This window comes from Podarcis gaigeae (assembly GCF_964106915.1).
Source record: "Podarcis gaigeae genome assembly, chromosome: 4".
In the NCBI taxonomy this organism is placed as follows: domain Eukaryota; kingdom Metazoa; phylum Chordata; class Lepidosauria; order Squamata; family Lacertidae; genus Podarcis; species Podarcis gaigeae.
Window position 1 is genome coordinate 55,007,305 of NC_139677.1, and position 22,299 is coordinate 55,029,603.

General features: G+C 42.5%; 2 protein-coding genes and 1 long non-coding RNA gene across 5 annotated transcripts in view; 1 reads left to right on the plus strand and 2 right to left on the minus strand.

The window, feature by feature from the left end:
- The window catches only part of KCNE2 (potassium voltage-gated channel subfamily E regulatory subunit 2), a 220,475-nt gene that overhangs the window by 173,755 nt on the left and 24,421 nt on the right, over positions 1-22,299 (minus strand). The window lies entirely within an intron of this gene.
- CLIC6 (chloride intracellular channel 6) overlaps positions 1-22,299 on the minus strand; it is a 132,020-nt gene that overhangs the window by 103,278 nt on the left and 6,443 nt on the right. The window contains exons 1-2 of one of the 3 annotated variants that reach the window (XM_083735088.1): positions 16,828-16,965; positions 6,860-6,948 (exon numbers count right to left, since the gene is read on the minus strand). In XM_083735088.1, coding sequence (XP_083591214.1) covers positions 6,860-6,931 — 72 coding nt within the window. In that variant the 5' untranslated portion in view covers positions 6,932-6,948; positions 16,828-16,965. Of the gene's footprint in view, positions 1-6,859; positions 6,949-8,079; positions 8,235-16,827; positions 16,966-22,299 lie in introns of those variants that run through there. The other 2 variants (XM_083735089.1, XM_083735087.1) reach the window with 2 other exon arrangements.
- Positions 17,341-19,563, plus strand: LOC310842889. The gene is made up of 2 exons (XR_014563369.1): positions 17,341-17,500; positions 18,714-19,563. It is a non-coding gene; the product is annotated as an uncharacterized lncRNA (long non-coding RNA).

Below are 22,299 nucleotides of genomic sequence, written 5' to 3' on the forward strand. Positions count from 1 at the left end.
AATTAAATCACATCACATAAATTCCAAATTACAAAGCCGAATTTTAAATTTTGTTGGGGGGACCCATATTTCAAGATCCGAAGGGGGATTCTGATCATCTTCTTGCTACTGCGTTAATGTCCAAATCAGTCCAAATCAATCCAAACAGAGTTCATAATTCTATCCAGTCTTATCTTGCTGTTTCCGCATCACATCTTGTTCATATATATTCTCTTTTTTCTTTATTATCTCTTCTGATAGTCTCCTTAAGCCGATAAACACCAATAATAATCCTGTGTGAATTTTTCTGTTCTTCCAATCCTCAAATCGAGATGGTTTCCACATATCATCGCCTTCATAGATAACATCGCTCTTTCCATCATTAATCTCGTAAAACTGTCGCTCTTAAGTCCCACTGAGGAGTTTCACCCACAATATAAAAACAGCTCTATTTCTCTATTTCTCCTCTCAGACTTAAGTCCTCCGACAGAACTTCCCAATATGGCGACGGCATTTTTAACTGCGTCATTCCAAAGCTCTTATACATTCCACACTCTTCTTAAAACATGCTTTGGTTCAAATGTTTATCTCCACACAGCCTTAAATCCACAGCTTAAGTCCTTAAAACGACATTTCTGACTCGTGAGGGGAGGGGATTCTTGTTTAATCACATAAGGAAAGAAAGGAAAGTTTTTTTCCCCCTCCCCCATCAGTCATTTGCCATACCGAGTCTTGGCGTATCTTCTCATGATTTCTCTTGTTCCTCCGACTCGTCTTATTTTATCAGAGATCTCTTCTGTTAGCAGTCTTTACTCCCCCTTCTTCCTTGAGATATGTGCATTCCTTCATCCAAATTGTTTCTTTTGAAGTTCTTGCAGCTAGTGGCGCGGATCAGGGATGGCGTCCAGGAGCACCGGAATCCCACAGGAGGGCTTTGTGCCTAGTGCCCCCATCCCCACCAATTTGGGGGTGGTATAGGGCACAGCAGGCAAGGCAGTCCCCACCACCACCATCCTGGGGGGGGGGTAGGGAGGCTAATTACTCCCATCATAGCCTCTAAATTACCTTGTGTGGGTCGGAGAGATGTTATTGTCAGCCATCTTCCGATGTCCCCCCTAGTGGCCCCCCGTATGCCTGTCTAGCTGGCCCTGCACATGGAAATTGGTTCACTGGTCATGAAGGCTGAAACATAACTGTAAATCTACCCGCCTTCACAGCCAACAGCTGATTGGAAATCATGTGCACATGAATATGCACACAGCCAGCAGGAATGTAGTTGAAAAGCATGTGTGATTTTGGTGCAACATTCTTATATTATACCACACTGGATGTGACCCAGTTAAAGTCTTAATTGGGCTAATTTAAACATTTATACTCCAACTCCTTCAGAAGTAACCTTAAACAGGTTCATTGCAACAAAAATTTAAGTCAGAAAGATTAAGGCAAAGCTTTAAGAAGTAAAAAAATCAGAAACTGCTTTCCTGGAATTATTGGGAGGAGGCAGCCACCAATTATGATTATTTGAATAAGCTGTTTTGAATAGTGAAGGAGCATGTCTGATGCCTCCAAGGTTTGGACTAGGTAAAGAGGCTAGGAAATCCCCACCTGGTGAAAGAGAGCTGAAAAATATTGATTTAACAAGAAGTCAAATCAACCATGGTTCTCCAGTGACCTATTTCCTCTTCTGAAATTCAACGTTCTAGTCATTCAGTACATGAATATATGTTTTCTTTCCCTTGTTTGCTTCCTTCTCTATTCCCAGCATCACACCGGCTTTCAATGTTCAAGCAGCTTTCCTCACATTACTTTTCTTACATGAGGGCAGTGCTCAATTTTTGTTGAGTAAGCCACACCAGTGACTATGATAAAACAGAGAATATGTTCCTAACAGGGACAGGTGGAATGGTGCCTTTTAGAGACATTCATATGAATTTCAGAACTTCCTTTTTCCTGGTCACTGGGTACAGTACTTCCAGTTGCCCTGTTGTTATTGAGCATTTATCCTGATTTGTTTGTGGGGAGGCTAGATGATATTGCCTCAAAGCAAGTATTATCCCACACTTTCAAGTGCATTTTCCTATCACTTTCCTCACTGTGAAAAGCCCAGTCCTTTTGGGAAGTTGGTTTGTTATGCAAGACCTCCAAATTCACTGTCATTGTGAAACCTGAATTTGCCAGTATGTGACTGAAAACTACCCCAAAACAGAGACAGTCTGGAAGCATCCAGAGTCCACAGTCAGTCTCCATCTTCAGGTGTTTACATTGCTGTAAAATTTAAATTTAATTATGCCTGGTTCATGCCAGTCTACACTAGAGTCGGCCTTTGTAATATTTTCCCTTCTAAGATTTCACACCAATGGCAGTTGCTTCACAATGAGATATTACTTAAACCCTCCTCCATTTCAGGTTTTGCTGAATCATATCGAATCTCAGGCACCACATATATTTCAAGCAGTTTAATAATAATAATAAAAATCCTTCAAAATTGTGCTCATTTAAAGCTATCTGCAAAATGCAAACAGTTCCTGGTAAAAAAGACATTGTTGGAGAAGTGTGCTGGTGTGGACTTAGTGTCAGGAGGAAAACTTACATACTTAGAAATAAATAATAATGGGACTTACTTCAAAGCAATTATGGTTACGTTTCATTTTCAGTTAGGCCAAGCTTGCACAACTTGTCAAGCCAACTTGAGCGCAGCTCACCAGACTTGTATTATGACATGCCAGGTATCTGAACTACCAAGCAAGCGACAAAAATAGGAGGTTTATTAAATCTTTTGCAGGCCACCATACTAAGGATAATGGATCCAGGGACATTTTTCAACTTCAATTGATTTTGTATGGGGACTGATTTGTAAATCCAGGGATTGTCCCTGGGAAACAGGGATGTCTGGTAACCTTACACCATACATGGATTGTGTACAATTTATGCCAGCTTGAATCAGCTATCAAGGTGGAAACTCCAACCAGGTTGTTTGGAAGCCATTTTTGTTTATAAGATGACCCAAATGGATGTGAATGTGTCTATTCCCATCTTTCTATCTATTAACCTGTATTTCCTTGTGAATACTGGAATGGAACCAGGAAGCAGAAAATGAGGTCAGACAGCAAGAACAATGTAATGGTTTCTTGCCATTTTAATTGCTAATCCTTTCCTTGGAAGTTGCTGTTTCCATGCCATTGTTCTATTATCCTGTTATGACCCTCACATTACAGTCGAATTTCCCTTTGTCCTTTGAGTCCTGTGCAAAGAGAATGGCAGCTGAGGTAATTTGAAACAGAATCTATTAGGCAAGCGCACACAGGTACACATTAATAGGATTTCGTTTGAGGAACTATTTCCCCACTGTCTATAATTATCACCAACATAACAATCTTGGGCACTCTAGAAATAGACTAACGTTGTGGTTCCCAATGTGGGGCACACGCCCCTCAGGGGAGCAATTTGATTTTTAAGGGGGGCAATTCAAGAATGAGTTATTAACTGTTAATGGCCTTTTAGGATTCCTCCTCATGAACAGGAGTTCACTTTTTGAATAATAAGACTTATATGCAACGGGGGGTGGGGGGTGGCATCAGGATTTTAGAGATGCTTAGGTGAGGCATGGCCAAGAAAAGGTTGGGAACCACTGGACTAATGCCACCTTTGCCATACACAGCCCTTTCATTTTAAAAGTGTGTGCTTCTATGCCTTGTTGGTTTTTGTTTCCCTTGAAGGGCTTCTTGCAAACCTCTAATTCACTATATATATATATATATATAGTCATCCTCCTTATTATCCAAATGGTCTTTGGATATTGAAATATAACACAGCTCTGCTGCTATTCATAATAACACAGCTCTGCTGCTATTCATAATATCAACACAAGTGCCATCTATTTTGATTGGTGTTCTGCACCACAAATAGCTTCACTCAACTTTCCTACCGGTCGCTCAGGTGTTGCAATGGGTTAGTGCACCTGACTTTAACCAGAAAGTTGGTGGTTCAAGCCCACCCAGGGATAACTGTGGGCAGGATTCCAGCTTTGCAGGGTGTTGGACTAGATAACCCTCAGGGTCCCTTCTAACTCGACAATTAGGAAAAGCTGGAGGATTTTTTACATAAACTAAGAACCATTATCTGGACTGCATTTCTATTTGAACAGAAAAGTCCTAGCCTGCAATGTTGTTTGTGTTCCATTTTAAGTCAGGTGGCACTTTCAAACATGGGGATGCGATTCAGTTGAGTTAACTAGCTTTCCTTCACTTCAACCACAGATTCACAAGAATGCCCTTGAGTTAGGTATTTAAAGGGGTGGGGGGAAACATTGTCCAGTGCCAGAGAAATAAGACATGCGTTCTGACAGTAAGTATGACAGAGCTAATTCTTATCAATTACTGTTGCTTGATGGGTCTCATTATCACGTACACAAGAACCCAATCATTACTCAGGGACCAGTGATCATATAAATAAAAAATTACAAGAGGTGCTTAAAGCATGACTGCAATTATAAAAGTTGCTCAGCAAGACAATGCTTACTGACTCAGCAGATCTACCGCCTGTGAAAATCCAATCCCATATGCTGAGGGGAAATAGATGTTGCTTTTCTTCCAGTAACTTTACAATCAGCTTCCTGAGGGAGGCCAAGACATTTCCAAGGAGGGAAGCAGACTACACCTTAACCTTTTGCATCATATCCTGACAATACAGAGGTGAAGAGTACCAGACCCCACCTTCCAAATTAGTGCAATACAAGAGGTGTGCGCCCAATGCCAATCCCAGGTTGACTGTGGCAGCTAATTAGTCAGGAAACAAAACCTCCATTCTTTGCCATGGATCACAGGGTAAATTCATAACCTGCCCTGTCTCCAAATGGAAAGCAGCTATTTAGCAGTGCTTAAAAAGATGGCTAGAGATGGGATCCTGAGGAGCCTAGTAGTGTATTTGCACCAGAAGCACTGCCAGGTTTGAGAGGACTTCTGATGAGGCACCTTTGAAGCAGGGTTGAGGATTGGGGCCTTGTCGAGTGGCAGGGCACTCATCCAATTGACACACTTCTTTCTCTTGCTCGCCCACCTGCTGTTGACACTCTTCTCCCACACAGACCCAATGGCCACTGCCATGGGAGGAATAAGTAGGTAAAGGAGCAAGGCTGCTTACCACAAACTAGGAAACAAAACCATGTGCTGATAGCAGCTGAGGCTTTGTAGTCATCCGCCACAACTTTTAACTAACAATATTTCCCCCAAACAATGAGAGTGGCATTGAATTTAGCCAATCAGACACTACCTTTGGGGTTGTGAGGCCACAGAGAGCACCGGGGCAAGGAGGGGTTGATCTAAGGTTGCTTGACCTGCTTCCTGCATGCTCCACCCAAAGCTGGCATCTGGTTGGCGCCTCTCGTTGCCACTCTCATTGCCTTGGGGGTATGTATATTAAACTGGTGATGTGCGCACTTTGCTTTCTAGCATGCTGTCAGGGGACTGCCATCAAAAGCGGGGGGGGGGGGGCACAAGAATACAGGGAGCCTACAACGTTCAGAAGGAGCTCTTCATCAGGCACTGGAGAGAACCACGCCTCCAGTGAAGCAGAGGGGGAAAGGAGGGGCGAGGTGAGGGAAAGGCTCACAGAAGCTACGGTGAGCGCAAGCGCTTCGCTTAGCCAGGCTGGTCAGGAAACAGACATGCCTCTTCCGTCGCCCAGTTTGTGCACAGGGATGAAATGGAAGAAGGGGAGGCAGAGATTTGGGGTGTCTAAGTTCTTATGTTGGGGGGGAAACCGGAAGGGGCCACTCCCGGAATCTGCAAGTGACTGAGACAGACGTGAACTTTGGGCTTCTGCACTGTACATAGTTTGCACTAAATAAAACCTGTAAAAGACAGGTTGGAGTCCTGGCTGTTTACTCGCGAGCAACCACCTGCAAACCTGACACATGCTGTGGCTTGCCATCTTACCTACCACTGCCACTCCGGATTCATTGAGGGAGACTTTCAGCCTAGGCCCCAAAGCCCAATCCTAGTGGTGCCACTGGGAAGCACAAATTAACTTTTAAGAATCCGCCTACTCTAGTATTGCATCCTTTGATTACCTGCGCTCCTTATGACTCTTGAAGATACCAAAAATTGAGCATGTGATCTTATACATGCAAAGCTGTACCAATGAGCTGTGGTCCATCTTCATATATAGCAGTAAAAAAATTGTGGTTTACAAAGTCATCAAGGCAGATTACAAGATATATGCAACAGCCTTGTACTACTCATAACTCTTGGAACCGAACTCCCACATAAGATGAAAGATTCCTGTGCATCATTAAACTAGGCCATCTCGTTTGGAAAAGTACCGTATTTTTCGCTCTATAAGATGCAGTTCCCCCCCCCCCTAAAAAAAGGGGAAATGTGTGTGTGTCTTATGGAGTGAATGCAGGCTGTGCAGCTATCCCTGAAACCAGGAGAGCAAGAGGGATCGGTGTGCTCTTCTGGCTTGAGGGATAGCCACACAAAGCCTCTTGAGCGCAGCCGGAGCACTCCTGCCTTTTTACTCAAGAGGCTTTGCGTTGCTTTCTTGTTTCTTGTTTTCCTCCTCTAAAAACTAGGTGCATCTTATGGTTGGGTGCGTCTTATAGAGCGAAAAATACAGTAACAACAGGGTATTTAAAAGGATATCTATAGCTTCTATTAACTCATCAAAGTCTTACACAAAAAGCCAATAAGCAAAAGATTCATATCAGTGTTCGTTCTGCAGACATCATCCGGCACTATGGGAATAAACTGAACTGACATCTAAAGGCAATATGGTTAACAACATAAAAAAGGCCAGCAGGATATTTTGAGTTACAATTTTCTTACCATGAGCCACAGAAGAAGTACCGGTAGACGTACAGTGTACTAATGAGTCATTTTACCTGGAAAGTCCTGGCTGATGGTGTGATGGCTTGGCTGGTGGTAATTTTGAGAAGTTCAGGTCCCTGAAACATTCCATTATCTGCTGTTTCTGAAAATAGCCAAGAGGAACATTTAAATAAGCATAGTATAGACTAACTGTAAAGTTGAGGAAATTTATTGGGGAAAACTGCAGGTGTAAATGTATTTAGCTTCATATAGAAAACAATTTAATGTATTTTCAGATAATCATACAAGTTTATTTTACCTGTGTAATTCCATTCCAGGGGACTTACATTTAGCTCCATCTCTATCTATACCAGGAAGGAAGAGGCACTCATATCAAAAAGGTAAAAAGAACCATCTCTTTGTATCAGTAGGTCATTTTCTGGTTTAAAAAATATCCAGAGGTAGAAATGAGAGCTGTCTAGAAATTAGTCCACAAAATTCAGTCATTGTCAACTTTTCCATGAGGCACAGCTGATGCTTTCTGATAGCACAGTCCAAATCATAGAAATGTCATAATTAATTTAGAGCATCAGATTATTGTGAAAATTAAGCATATGCAAGTGATTCCGCACAATCTGTGACCCACTGGGCAAACAGTCTATCAGCCATGCATACAAGCTCATGAGCGACCTGTTAAATTGGCCTGTGTAGTCCTTACAAAATTTAGGATGGAGAGAGTCAGGCACCAGAATGGCCACAATACTTGCCTCGCAGACTCCATTCATCTGTTGACGAGTCACAAGACCTACAGACATAATGTAAGGCTTTCAGGGAATGGAGAGGGGAAATTTTCCACTCTGGAATTTTCTCAGTTTCTCCCAACAGATCCAAGGTACTTCTATCATGTGTTACCTCAGTCTTTATGCCAAATGTTTGAAATTCTGTAGAAACTTGTGCAGATTTTGCAGAATTTATTGCTGTGAAATGGATGATATGATGCATCTCACCTGAATAGCACTTTCAGTCAAACTAAGCCTGTCCATTCCACTGCAGAAATGTATAGAAGCTATTTATTATTGTTATTTGTTTGCTTTATACCCTGTTTTTCATCCCAAAGCAATCCAGGGTGGCAAGCATATTAACAGAAATATCATTTTTAAAAATCATTAAAACTGTTAAAAACAATTACATTCTCTCAGTCAATGATTTCAGGGTTGCCACAAACAGTATATTTCAACTACCAAATGACTGGACAAAGAGGAATGGAGACAAAGAGGAATGGAGAAAGACATACCTCACCAGGAAGAGCATTCCACAAATGGGGAACCACCTCTGAAATGGCCTGTCAGATCAACAACAACCAGGCAGCCCCCATGGGTGCATCACCAACAAGGCCTCATCTACCAACCAACTACACAAATGTAGATCAACGTGAAGCTAGGTGAACATGCAAACAGTTCTGAGAAGTGCGTAGAAGCGAAGTATTATGAAATAAGTAGATAAGATATAGAGATGGATACCTTATTCGTACCTTATCCTAGTGTGTTATGGAGACCTTAATAAGCCAGCAGTTCCTGACTTCATGGAACTACAATGAGGCAGAAAATGTATGTAGCAATGGTTTAACATGGAGAAACAGCAACCTTTCATGGAGAGGGCTGGGCTGCAAATAGCACCTTCAGAGAGCACAGCTCCCAGGGGATATTTTTTGTGGGGAAAAGGTGCAAAGGGAGTAGGGAACAGGTAAAAGGTAAAAAGGTAAAGGACTGCTGGACGGTTAAGTCCAGTCAAAGGCGACTGGGGTTGCGGCACTCATCTCGCTTTAACACCAAGAGAGCCGACATTTGTCCACAGACGGATTTCTGGGTCATGTGGCTAGCATGACTAACCTGCTTCTGACACAACGGGACACCGTGACAGAAACCAGAGCGCACGGAAATGCTGTTTACCTTCCTGCGGTACCTATTCATCTTCTTGCACTGGGGCGCTTTTGAACTGCTAGGTTGGCAGGAGCTGGGACAGAGCAATGGGAGCTCACTCCGTCACAGGGATTCAAATCTCTGATCATAGATCGGCAAGCCCAAGAAGCTCAGAGGTTTAGACCACAGCATCACCCACATCCCTCTCATGCACTCCAGGATCACTGATCACAACTGGCACACACACATATGCATACACACAGCTGCTTTTTCTAAGCACGTCAGTTAAAAGCTCTTTTAATATAACTTGCAGTTTGGTCCTTTGTAAACATAGAAAGCTTTGTAGCTCAGGGAGCAGAAATCTGTTCAGGTTCTGTGGAAAATAGGTCTAGTTTTAATAAATGTTGTAAACTGTGCTGTAAGTTAGTAATGAAATGGGTGTATAAACAAAGTGGTGTAATGTGCACTGATATGACACTTGAGGGATGTGGAAATTAAATCCATGCCCAGTGCGAGAATCAGGAAAAGCTAGTAACAGGAAGCAGCATCATTGAGTTACTTAATCTTAAAGTAGTATAACAATGCCCCTTTCTTCCTTTTCGGTGACTCTTTTGCCCTGAGGTAAAAGTAAGAATCATGAAAGTACTTGTTTACATGAGGGAGATAGAAACATCTCCCGCAGAAAGCTATGGCTCAATCATCTAATATTTTCCTTGTGATGAATTCCCATGTTAAGCAATAATCTACAGCTACAGTTCTGCATTGGGACGAAACATTTCCCATATGGAGGAAATGAAGTTGGATTATTATGCCACCGATGAACCTATTTGCCCGATACCTGTAGAGTAAGACCAAATAATTCAGTTTTATTACGGCTTCTGGTTTTGCAGCCCTAAAAACCAACAACAATCTTATGACAATTTGGGGGGAAATTGTTTAAAATCTTGACAATGATTCCACCTCACAGATATTCACTGGACCTTATTATGAGTAAGTCTGCTTGGGATTTTGACTTCCCTCACATGGGCCACTTCCTTGAACATTTGCTTGTCATAAGGAAAAAGAGGTCACTCCTCTCTTCTTATATTCTCTACTCAGAGCCATCACAAGACTTGCATTAAATTTACTTCAGGGATGACAATGCTTCACATCTGATAGATAGGCATGACATGTAAGTACATTAATAAAATCTATATACTATAGTACTTGTTTTAAGTGGACTTTGCACTTGCTTCAGCTTTTAAAGATACTGATGAGGGTAGAAGAGAAAGAAATGACTTTTAATTATTATCTTTTTCTTTTCCCCTCTCAGAGATCTTAAATTTGATGAAATTATAAGGGACAGTTATATATGCATTTATATGCACTTACTCACTTTCTCATATTTCTGGTTTATTAAATTCCTGACAGGTATTGGCTCTCTGTTGAAATTTGTGACAAAACATAACAAGTGAGAGGAGGTAAAACTGTTTTCTCACTGAAACAAATTGAGTTACATGTGATGTTTCCCTCACAGAAAAGACTTGGGATGCACTAAGCGCATTGCAGGTTCTCACACAAGATGCAGCACTGTGGTTTTATGCTTCTTTTTAATCCAACTGTGTTCAAACAAAATGCTCTTCTTGGTATGAAAAACTGCTCAGGTGGATATATGCATGTACCTTGAGGACTTCCAGTAGGGGAATGCATGAACTTCTATTGTAGAACATTTTGTGCTTGAAGCAATAAGAAAAACAGTACATGCACTTTTGGGACTGAAATGCTATGAGTGTGCCAACAGCATGCAGCTCTACATCTCATTTACATAAACTGAGCCTGGTGAGGTGCTGAAAAGTCTGAACAGGCGTCTGGAACCAGTTGCTATGGGCAAATTACCTGACACTTAATCCAGATGAACCAAACCTGCTTTTGGTTGGGCTCTGTAGACCTTGGGGACAGTGTACAATCAGGTCCTATGCTGAATTTCACTTCCGCTTGAAGAATCAAGTGGCTTGAGGGTGCTTTTAGACTCAGTATTGCCCCTTGCTATTAAGTGGCCAGAAGCACGTTTTACCAGCTTGGCCAACTGTCACCATACCTGGAGATATCTCCCTCCTCCTGCCAGTTAGTTGTGCAGCAATTACATCCAGTCTGAATTACTGCAATGCTCTTCACACACGGTAGGCTTTAAAGACACTTTGGAAACCATAATTGGTACAAAATGCAGTTGCAAGAATGTTGTTGGATGGCAGCTAGGTTTTCCATAAGGGCCATGCCCAGAACAGCAACATCTGAATACCTGAAATGGGCACTACACTGATTTGATACCATCTGCAATGCTTTACCTGTTCACTCCCAAGCTCACTATAAAATGCTGGTGTTAATTTTTAAAGTCCTATACAGCAGGCTTCCTCAACCTCGGCCCTCCAGGTGTTTTGAGACTACAATTCCCAGCATCCCTGACCACTGGTCCTGCTAACTAGGGATCATGGGAGTTGTAGGCCCAAAAAATTTGGAGGGCCGAGGTTGAGGAAGCCTGCTATACAGCTTAATTCCAAGTCTGTCTGTTACCTGTAGAAACCCTGAGATTTTCTTCTGTGGCAGTGCTGTCAGATGGGCAGCATATAACTAACTAACTAACTAACTAACTAACTAAATAAATAAATAAATAAATAAATATTATTATAATTATTTATTGAACTCTCTGTTCACGTACCCTTAGGCAATTTTTAAAAACTTTTTTGTTACAACAGAACAATATAATATACAATATCATACATTGCAGAGATAATCATTTTTATTGCCTTTTTGCTCTTTATATTGCTGCTAATTATTATAGATTGCGGTTGCTGTTTTCTATTTGTTATTTTCTATTTGTTATTTTTTTAAAAAAACACCATACCCTCATTTGTTTGTTTTTGTTTTTCTAACTCCTTTGTTTCCACATGTGAGAAGTAGGATAAAAAAATGAGATAAGTTATAAGCATTCGTGTATGAGCTCACCCAGTATCTTGAGTCATGCAGTAAAGGTTGGGAATAGGCCTGATGGGATTTAGTAATTAACTTTTATCTAATTAAACTTTTATCTAATTACCCTGATCAGGTAGTTATTCTGGGTGGCTATTTAGCGTGGCTTGCATTTAGTTACTATAAGGTAAAACAGTAAGTGTTCAGATACGAAAAATACACCCCTCACAACAATATTAAACATATTGTTTAATATGTTTAAGATTGATATTCAGTGGTAGTTTTCTCCCATCTTCTGATAATTTTGGTGAAAGTTCATAATACACAACTATTTCTCCAAATCTAGGACGCAATACCTCCAGTTTTGTGAAATACAGATTTTGTTCAAAGAGATATAGTCACAATTAACCACCATCACCAATATAATTCCACCAACACATGAGTTGTTGATCACTTTACCACAACATGCTGGAAATCACTGCAGCACATATAATTGGAGTTTCTATTTGTTCTGTGTAAATGTTACTTCACTTGTTTCCTTTATTCTTAAGAGTTGTTGGTTTCAAAGGAAAAGTATTTATTTTCTGGTATTGTTTGCTTCTCAATTTGAGCTGATGCTATGATAAGAAAAGCCCGAGCGATTACAAATTCAAGTCAAAACAGGGCTCTGTATGTGTGCTGTACCAAGAATTAATTCTTCACTACAGCAACAGATGGTATTTTACTCTTAACAGTGCAATCTTCATTTACTCAGAAGTAAGTACCACTGCCTTCAGTGGAACTTACTCCCTAGCAAGGGCATTTAGGATTGCATATTCAAATTTTGTATTACTCACACATTAATGTTTATTAAGTGTGAAAGGAAATAGGAGATGAGTAAAATAAACATTGGCAGGCATATGGGGCAGGGAATAAAAAAATCTCCATTTTTTTGGAAGCCCAAGATAAGAAAATGCAGGATAATAAACATCTACCCTATTCCCAGCTCCAAACTGCCAATTGCTTTTATTCCTCCCCCCCCCCCTGTTTCTTTTATATTCACTTTTTCAAGGACATGTCCTCTTTTTCATGGGTATGTAAAATGAGAGTCATCATAGTGATCCATAGTTAAACATAAAGGTAAAGGTAAAGGTACCCCTGCCCGTACGGGCCAGTCTTGACAGACTCTGGGGTTGTGCGCCCATCTCACTCAAGAGGCCAGGGGCCAGCGCTGTCCGGAGACACTTCCGGGTCACGTGGCCAGCGTGACATCGCTGCTCTGGCGAGCCAGAGCCGCACACGGAAACGCCGTTTACCTTCCCGCTGGTAAGCGGTCCCTATTTATCTACTTGCACCCGGAGGTGCTTTGGAACTGCTAGGTTGGCAGGCGCTGGGACCGAGCAGCGGGAGCGCACCCCGCCGCAGGGATTCGAACTGCCGACCTTTCGATCGGCAAGTCCTAGGCGCTGAGGCTTTAACCCACAGCGCCACCTGCGTCCCAGATAGTTAAACATAGAAGCCGGCAAATGTGTCCTGTTTTTTGCTCTTCAAAATATGGCAACCCTACAACAGCTTCCTTCCCCAGTGTCCTTCCTCTCTATTCCTAATTGACCGCTAATAGCAACTTATAAAAATTTTCCCACTTTCTAATTTCCATGAAAATTCTCTCTGGCCTTTCCACCCCCCACACCAAGCTCCTTAAGTGATAAGAAAGTTGGACACGCATGAGCACAGTGGTGGCTGATGCCCATTAGGACTGGTAGGTCAGGAGGCAGGGAAACTGACAGGAGGCGGAACCAAAGCCAATAACAGGCAGAGCCAACTGGTTCTAGTTTTATCACCCTGCTTCCCCCTGCTGAGTTCTACAAGGACAACGCTGAGGCAACGGAGGAGGATGTTGACAGGCAGAGGAGCCCCTTGACTGGTCATAAGTAAGAAGATCAGCAGGTGGGAGATGGCGAAGGGTAGTCTCAGATTGGTGTGGCAGTGCCCCATTCACTCTAATGGGCTACTGTGTGTGAGAGAGAGATGGGGGGGGGAGGCAGAGAGAGAGAAGCAGAGGGGTCAGGAAGCCCAGCAGGCCCAGCACAGTGGGATTCGCCATTTCTTTCCCTCAGCCCATTCATCCCTTCTACCTCCTTCTCTTCATTCAATTCTTTTTTTAAAAAAATAATGTATTAAATGTGTAAGTTGCTTTATCTTGCCCAAGGCAACCCAAATCAACTTACAAAAAAACAAACAAAAACCCATATAGACACCTTATTTATTTAGGATACATGGCTATTGTATCCTCTCTGTCCTTCTGTTCCCCCAAACTTTATTTTCCTCCCCTGCAGTTTTGCATGCTAGAGCCTCACTCTTGACTTTCTCCCACCCCCTTGCATGCCTGTTTAGGGAAGTTTTTAAGGTTTGATGTTTTGTCGTGTTTTTAATACGATTGTGAGCCACTCAGAGTGGTTGGGGAAACCCAGCCAAATGGATGGGGTATAAATAAATTATTATTATTATATTATCATCATTATCATCATTATTATTATGCACTGCATATGTGGAGAGCTGCTAAGCCTTTTGAGTGTGCAGCCCAATGAGCTGCTGTAAACAAGCAGTAAACAATACCAGGGTGGAGTCTTCTAAAGGGAATGCAAGGCAGTGGACATGCAAAACACATTTTCTCCTTTCAAAGAATTCTGGGCATTGTAGTTTGTTAGGCGTTCCTGGCAATGGAAGCTCTGTGAAGATTAACCAACAATGCATTGTATGCTTTAAAAGTGAACACAACTTAAAAGGAGCTGACAAGCCCAGACTAGGTGCTGGTCCACTAGTAATCAACATGACTCGCTCAACATTATTATGCTGGATTTATGTTGGTCTTTTGCTGGTTGTTCTGTATAGTGTGAACCACTCTGAGAAGAATTTTTTTAATGTTTAAAAGCAGTGTACATGGTTTTTTTTTAAAAAAATATAACAAATAGCTCTCCAGTTTTTATAACAGATTGTATCGCCTCGCCATCACCTGCTATAATTTTACTGAGCAGGCTAAAATAAAAAGCCAAAGAGTGAATTGTAGAAGAGGACCCTGTTGCTCAGTGGCAGAGCACATGTCTTGCTTGCAGAAGGTCCTGGCTTCAACCCCCAGCATCTGCAAGTAGGACTGGGAAAGACTCTATCAGAAAAACTGGAGAGCCATTGTCCACCAGTCTACTAAGCTAGATGGACCCAATGGTCTGGCTTGCTCTAAGGCAGTTCTTGTGTTCCTAGAGAAGGGCTAAAATGCCTCACACCCAAATTCATCCCCTTGCCTCCCACTGTCAGAAGCTTTGAAACATTTCGGTTTGAAACATTGAGTTGGAATCCAAAGGACCGAGTTTCCACCTCAGGGGCACCAAGTGTTCACACGTCCCACAGCAGGCGGTGCTGCTGTTCCTTCCTATATAGAAGAACTCAGAGTGAGGGAAGGAAGCATTTCTGCTTGCTCTTTTGCTGATATTGACATGGCTTCAAGATAATGCTTCAGAGTCAGGGCAGAAGAAGGTAAGTTGGTGGGTAATGGTGGGGAAACAACACTCTAGGTAATTGAAATATAATTATGCCTGTCTGGCTGTAAGCAATTATTTGCAACTAAAACGTGCTCTTACAAGCTCTATGCAGAAAACTCAGTTCCATTCCCCCTCTTTCCACCAGCACAACAGACTTCCTGCTTATTGTAATGATGGTGAATTCAGTTTTGATGTCTCGCCAGAGAATCTAGCTTTAGTTAGCACAGAGTCTGTGTGGCCTAGCAATCTGTCTAAAATGCTCAGGAATATTGTGAGAAGCATGTGGGATTGGCACCACTCTTGTTACGCTGGTGTAATATTCAAGATCTCCACATGATAAGGCAGCTTGGAGAAGGAATTGTGGCTCCTCCATCTTAATTATCCTGAATGGGATTGGGATCATTCAACAGAACAAGAATTAAAATCCTGTGGCTGTTTGTTGCACCTTGAGAGCATTCCTGATTTTCACAAACTGTATTCTACTTTTCAGCAAGAGAAAGCATTGAGAGGATTTGCACCACAATACGTAATTGATTCCTGACAAAAGATAAGACAATTATCTCCATCCTTACAACAGTTCATCTAAGTCTAGGTAAGTGTTACTAAAATAGTAAGACATGGATACTGTTTTTTACTAAAATAGTATCTCATTTGCGATGCTATGCTTTTCAATGTTCTTTTATTTATTCTGCATCTAAATGCCTGGACCCGGCTTTTTGGCTGACAAATTTGTGCAGTAGCTTTGTACATAACAACGTACACAAATCAATGGATTGTGTGAGAAATGCCTTCTGCACGTATTCACTCTGCTCTCTCTCACACACTTCCTTACATCATCCTGGCCCCAACCCCACCCCTTCCCCAGTCTAACCCCAAACCCCACTTCTCCTTCCACAGTCCTAACCTCCAGCCCCATTCTACCCTCCTTTCTAACCAACTTGGCAATCTCTGATGAACTCGCTCTGTCCTGCCCTCCAAATCTTCCAACTCTCTCTTCTCCAGGTCTATCTCTCTCTTCCACCTTCCCCAGCAAGTGTACACCGTTGTGGCAAGTCTTCACTACCGCTAGTGCAATGCCATGGATGAGTAGAAGATTTATGGCAGGAGAAGGTCTGGAGTGAGGCAGCTTCTAGTTTTATATTCTCTTGACAGGATGAGGGGTTTATTCGTGCTACAGTTTATTACAGCTACAGGGGAAATCTATACAGTATTGCCCATATTGGGTATGCCCAGCCTACCCAGACATAGAGTTGGAAGGGACTCAGAGGATCATCTAGTCCAACCCCCTGCAGTGCAGGAGGACTGTGCAGCTGCCCTTTATGGGATCAAGCCTGCAACCTTGGCATTCTCAGCACCACGCTCCAACCAACTGAGCTATCCATGTAGAATGTTGCTGTGCCTTTTAATTTGTTTTTAGTTCATCGCTGCTGTTATTGTTTTTGAATGTTTTAAAGGGTTGTTTCTAAATTTTTTAACAAGTCATGTTATTTTGTTCTCTCTGTAAACCACTTTGAGAACTTTTTTTATAATCAAGCGGTGTATAAATTTTAAGAAATAAATAAGTAAAATATCTGCCATTCCATGGTAGCTGGTCCTTTAGGGCAAATGAGGTCCTGCCCAACCAAACTCTGCCTGCCTCCACTTGCCTCTCTTCATACTTACAGCCAGTGCAGGGCAGCGGCTTCCTCTTCCTTAGCAGGGACAGGGATGGATGCAAAACTAGAATTAGTTCCACCTGAGACTGGCTCTGACTCCTCCTTCTATCGGCCTCCTTGCCTGCCACTCCCAATGTGCATGCACCAGCCACCGCTGCTGCTGTTGCAATTCTATGACTGTTACTGTGAAATATCCCTAAAATGGAAATCTCACTCCTTCGACACATGGCTCACAGGGACCATTTGAATATTAATGGGTGCTGGGATTCCAGGTGGACCAGTCACAAGCCTTGTGGTTGAGTAAACAGTGCCATTAAAGCATAATAATGCAAAAGGAGGAGGAGGAAGGTGACTTGCCAGGAATAGCAGGCCTGAATCATCCAGGATGTTCCTGTAGCTTCACATGGCCAATGATAGCTCACCTTAGGACTCCACACAAAAAAGAATTAAAAAAGGTGCATGGAAGGAAATGCCTGGCTGTCCACAGTCAAAAGCCAGCTCCAAAAGGGATTGAGGAGAACAGATGATATAAAGCAGCTGCTACAGACCAGAGGTGAAGGCACTGTGTATATGGAATAGGTTAATATGGCTCAGTGGAAGAAGCCTAGCTGGAGCTGCAGTTTGTCTTGTGTTTGACGGCTCTTGCTGTCATCCAAAGGGAACTCATGGCTGATATTACTGTAAGTCCAATTTAATAATAATAATAATATCTTTTATGGGAACTGTACATTGTTTCCATGCTAAATCTGTGTAATATATATATATATATATATATATATATATATATGCTTTCGTAGATTTTCACGGGTACAGGAATGCAGGTTTTGGTGTCCTCGGGTGTCTTCCCGTGTAAAAGTTGGGGTGTCTAGGCGACGTTTCGACGAGGTCTCACTCGTCATCTTCAGGCTGGTGCTTTCGGCTTCTTGTTACTGGAACAGAGCGGGATCTCAATGTTTGAGTTCCTATAAATACTGTAGAGGAACACCACACCCCCTCTACAGTATTTATAGGAACTCAAACATTGAGATCCCGCTCTGTTCCAGTAACAAGAAGCCGAAAGCACCAGCCTGAAGATGACGAGTGAGACCTCGTCGAAACGTCGCCTAGACACCCCAACTTTTACACGGGAAGACACCCGAGGACACCAAAACCTGCATATATATATATATATATATATATATATATATATATATATAATGATAGGTTTCTGTAGTTTGAAAACCTGCATGTTGGTTCTGAGTTATCAGTGCATATGGATCCATACTTAGCACAAATGGGGATATGACATAATTAATTTTGATGGTGTTAGATAAAAGGATGAGTAGAGGATTGGGATATTCCTTGTATCTGAAAAGCAGGTGGCGATGAGAAATAAATATACCTTGGGTTGTTAGGACAATTTCTTTATTAAAAAATAGCGAGAAAAGGTTAAGTGGCTGCTAAGGGATAAAGAAGGAAGCAGCTCATTCAACCACATTTCAATATGGAACACTGGCATTGTAGAAAATAGCGGAATTTCTGCTTATGAATCAAAGATACCGCATCGGATTGATTTTCTGCTTTATTTTCTTTCTGATGTCATAGGGCACAGACAAATAATTATCATAAATCTATTACTGTGTTAGATACTGGACACAAAAGGACAGAGGCAAACTGAAGTAATCTAATGGTTTTCAGCTGGCGGCAGCAGTTTGACAAGTGAATGGGATCCATGTTATTTTCATTATAGTTGCCACAGAAATAAAGCTGTATCTGCAGTTCAGCTCATTAAGGAAGTCTTTGAGAAAGAATGGTCTGTGAATAGTTGCTGCGCTTGTTTGATGCAATCGAGAAGAGTTCTAATGTCAGCCATGAGACTGAATGTTCTTTTTTTTTCTCTCTCTCCTTTTGCAGCCTGAGTTGGATAATAAAATGAATATCGACCCAACCGAAGTAAGGTATGTGATGAAGAAGTTGGTTTATACCTATATCACAGAAAGGAACAAAAGAGGGTGCTGTAACTACACAAACCCATATGTTCAAGAACAGGAGGAGATTGCTGCTTCTCTGTTCATCCTGATTGTTGTTGGGTTTTTTGGCTTCCTCCTGTTTTCTATGATGCTCAGCAATATTGTACACAGGCCGCGGGAAAATTACATGGACTATTTGTACCGCGAGAACTTTCAGGGAAATGCGAAAAGACCTTCCTGCAAAACCACACTGCCAGCGGCGGTTGCTCAAAAGGTCAAACCTGAGCCCAGCCCTCCAGGGCAGTGCCAAAAGACTGACAGCTGTACAGTAGCAACTGAGCTTCCAAGTGCAAAATCGGTGGTGAGGATCGTATGAAAGCGGACCTCATATGCAGCACGATAGCTTCTTCTTAACCACTGGTGATTCTGTTACGCACTGAAGCGTGGGACTAATTGAGCCTCTCCTTATACGAGCTTCTTGCTCACAGTGGACATGTCTGTTCCTGAGTGCCACAACAGCTTTCCGGCTCAGGCCCTGAACCTTCAGATGAGGCACGGGAAATCAAGCTCAGACTTGTACGGCTCCTTTTATATTCCTTTTTGGCACGTCTCTCGCAGAAGAAGAAAACCATATCCTTCCTCACGCTATTCATCGTGCCACTGTGAAGGCATTTGTTCTTCTAGCTGTGGCCTGTGGGCACCCTTCGTTTTTTGCCCTTGGCATTAAGATCCGTGGATTATTTATTTTTTTAATGTATAATGTGGATAATGTGTAAAAAATAAAATTTTTAAAAAGCTTGCCTTAGCATGAGGTCTGCTGTCTCACCGAACCCAGCAATGCCTAGAATCAGATTAAACTAAGACCCATGTTAATTTGGGAGCAGAACCAAGGGCCTGCCCACACTTCCTCTTGTCCTGGTGAATTCCACCGGGAAAACCCGCTCTTTACTGCTGAATTGGACCAGACAGCAGTTGGGCTTTCCGCAGATTGATGTTTGCTCTAGTTCAGCAGTAAAGAGCTGGTTTTCCTGGGGAAAGCGGCAGGGTATACGGAAAACTGCTCAGAAGCACAGCAGAAGTGGAAGTGTGGACAAGCCCTAAACACTACCCGGAACACGGACTAGTCTCCTGTTCCCAGTTCCTATTATTGACTGCTGGGGGCAAGGCAGAGGAGGGAATTAACATCTGTGATATGAAGTCAGGAGGTGAGTAAAGTGGTACTTGATCAGGTGTGACCAAACTTTTCAGACCCATGGGCACATTTGGATTTTTGAGCAAGCGCCGTGAGCTCTGCCACTCTGCTCACTTCTGTCACCCTTCCTCTGGATGAAACCCCTCTCCCCACAAGAGACAAAAAGAGCGAATGTGTGCATGCACGCCCTTCGTTTTTCTGAAGGATCGGGTAAAAGTAAGAGCTTGTAGAATTAACCTGGGCCTTGAAAAAACACATGGAGCTGAAAGGGAAGTGGGAAAGAGCCTCACACTTCCAACTCCGTCTTTCAGCTCTATATGCTTTTCAAGGGGAAAAAGGGTAATAACACCTTCACCTTCTCATGATCAAAGCAGTGGAAAATATCATGAAGTGCTTGCTTTGTCAATTGAATGACAATGATTTCCCTTAGTACTTCTGGGAAAAGCCTTTATATTAATTTTGATATGACCACCATCTCCTTCATATTATTTCATTCAAAAGCACAGCCTTTTTCTAGTAGTCAAAGATAGGTAGCCGTGTTGGTCTGCCATAGTCAAAACAAAAAAAATTCCTTCCAGTAGCACCTTAAAGACCAACTAAGTCAGTTCTTGGTATGAGCTTTCGTGTGCATGCACACTTCTTCAGATACACTAGTAGTCAAAGGCAGGCTACACATAAAATATCTACTTGGACCTAAACGCTTTGGTATGTAGTTGTGGTTTATACTTATTTGTGGGAGTCGTGTGGGATCAAAAAGCACATCATCCACCTAGTTGTTTTGAAGAGGGCCAGGTGTACATCCAGTTCACCTAATCCCTGAAATACGTATGTCTTGCCACCACTCCCAGCATATAACTTTTACACTCTGCACAACTAGAATATTTGGAGTACGATGGTGGGGATAACTCACCAGCAGAGCATCTGCTTTGCATACATAAGGTCCCTAATTAATTTCCTAGCATCTCCAGGTAGGGCCAGAACTCAGTGGGACTTACTGTTGAGTAGACATGTATACTCTAATCTGCCTTAAAACGCTGTGATGATTTATACTTACTCAAAAGCACTGTATTTAAGTAGGTGTGGGAACTAAGTTTCTTATCTAAAACAGAGATCTCTGGAGCAATCAAATGCCTAGAAGACAAATTACTAAATCAATTCCTCCTCCTTTGGAACATAGTGTTTTTATGCCACCCCAATCTCTGAGCAGCACAGGTTCCAGGGGCTTATCCAAGGGTTCAAGTTTCCTTTTGGCACATCAGAGACTGTGGTACAGGGGTCAGCAAACTTTTTCAGCAGGGGGCTGGTCCCTCAGACCTTGATGGGGGGGACTATATGTGGGGGGGAGAGATGATGCAAGAGCGCCACAAGCCCCGGTGGCTGCTTACCTGTGTCTTGCAAGCGGCAGGGGCTGGTGGCAGTGGAGGGACGATAAGCGGTGTGCGAAAGGTCTCCAGAGAGGGGCTGCTTAAAATGGCGGCCGCTCGAGCACTGCTGATGCTGGCACCAACAAAGCCCAGCCCCCTTCCCCCTCTAGGCAGGGCAGGGAGAAGCCAGTAAGGAGGGAGGGAGGAGCTGCCACCACTGTGTGAGAGGGAAGGAGAGGAAAAGAACGCTCTTGCTGGCAATCCACGCGGTGATTCATGGGCCGGATCCAGAAGGCAATTGGGCCTGATCCAGCTAACGGGCCTTAGTTTGCCGACCCATGCTTTGGTATATTTAGGATGCCTGGTTTATTTACACATATATATATACTCTGAGCCTACAATGGACGGCTACACAGCATCAACAGCCATAAAGGGTCTTGTGTGTCCTGTAGCTGCAGCCTTGGATTCAAACAGAACATTAGTCTCAAATATTGCTCCGAGTCTCCTACTTCTCACTTTACTTCTAGGTCACATTACTCCTAACTCTCTACCCTGTGCTCTGGCTTTATCCAGTGAGTGAGAGAGGCTCCTCCCAGTCATCATCTCACACCATGTTCTTTGATCCTTTATTGTCTTAATGGCCCATCACTCAGGCTATCACTTCAGGGAAAACTAGTCTGTCTTAATTATCTTTTAAGTCTTCCAGGGATTAGAAGTATGAGGCACACAATTTAGCACCCCAAGCCTTAATTAAATTGTAACACTTGTTGGGTCCAGAGATTATAGTGATCTGGCACCCAAAAACTCATAACCCTAGTATCTCCCAGTTTCCACCTCTTCAATACTCTATTAGTCAATATCCTTTGCAAAAAATAAATGAACAAAACATTGCAAATCCTTTCTGCCACCTAAGAATCTTCATTGGCCTTATTAAGATCAGTACCAGTATCAGTATGTCAATACATTAACGAGAT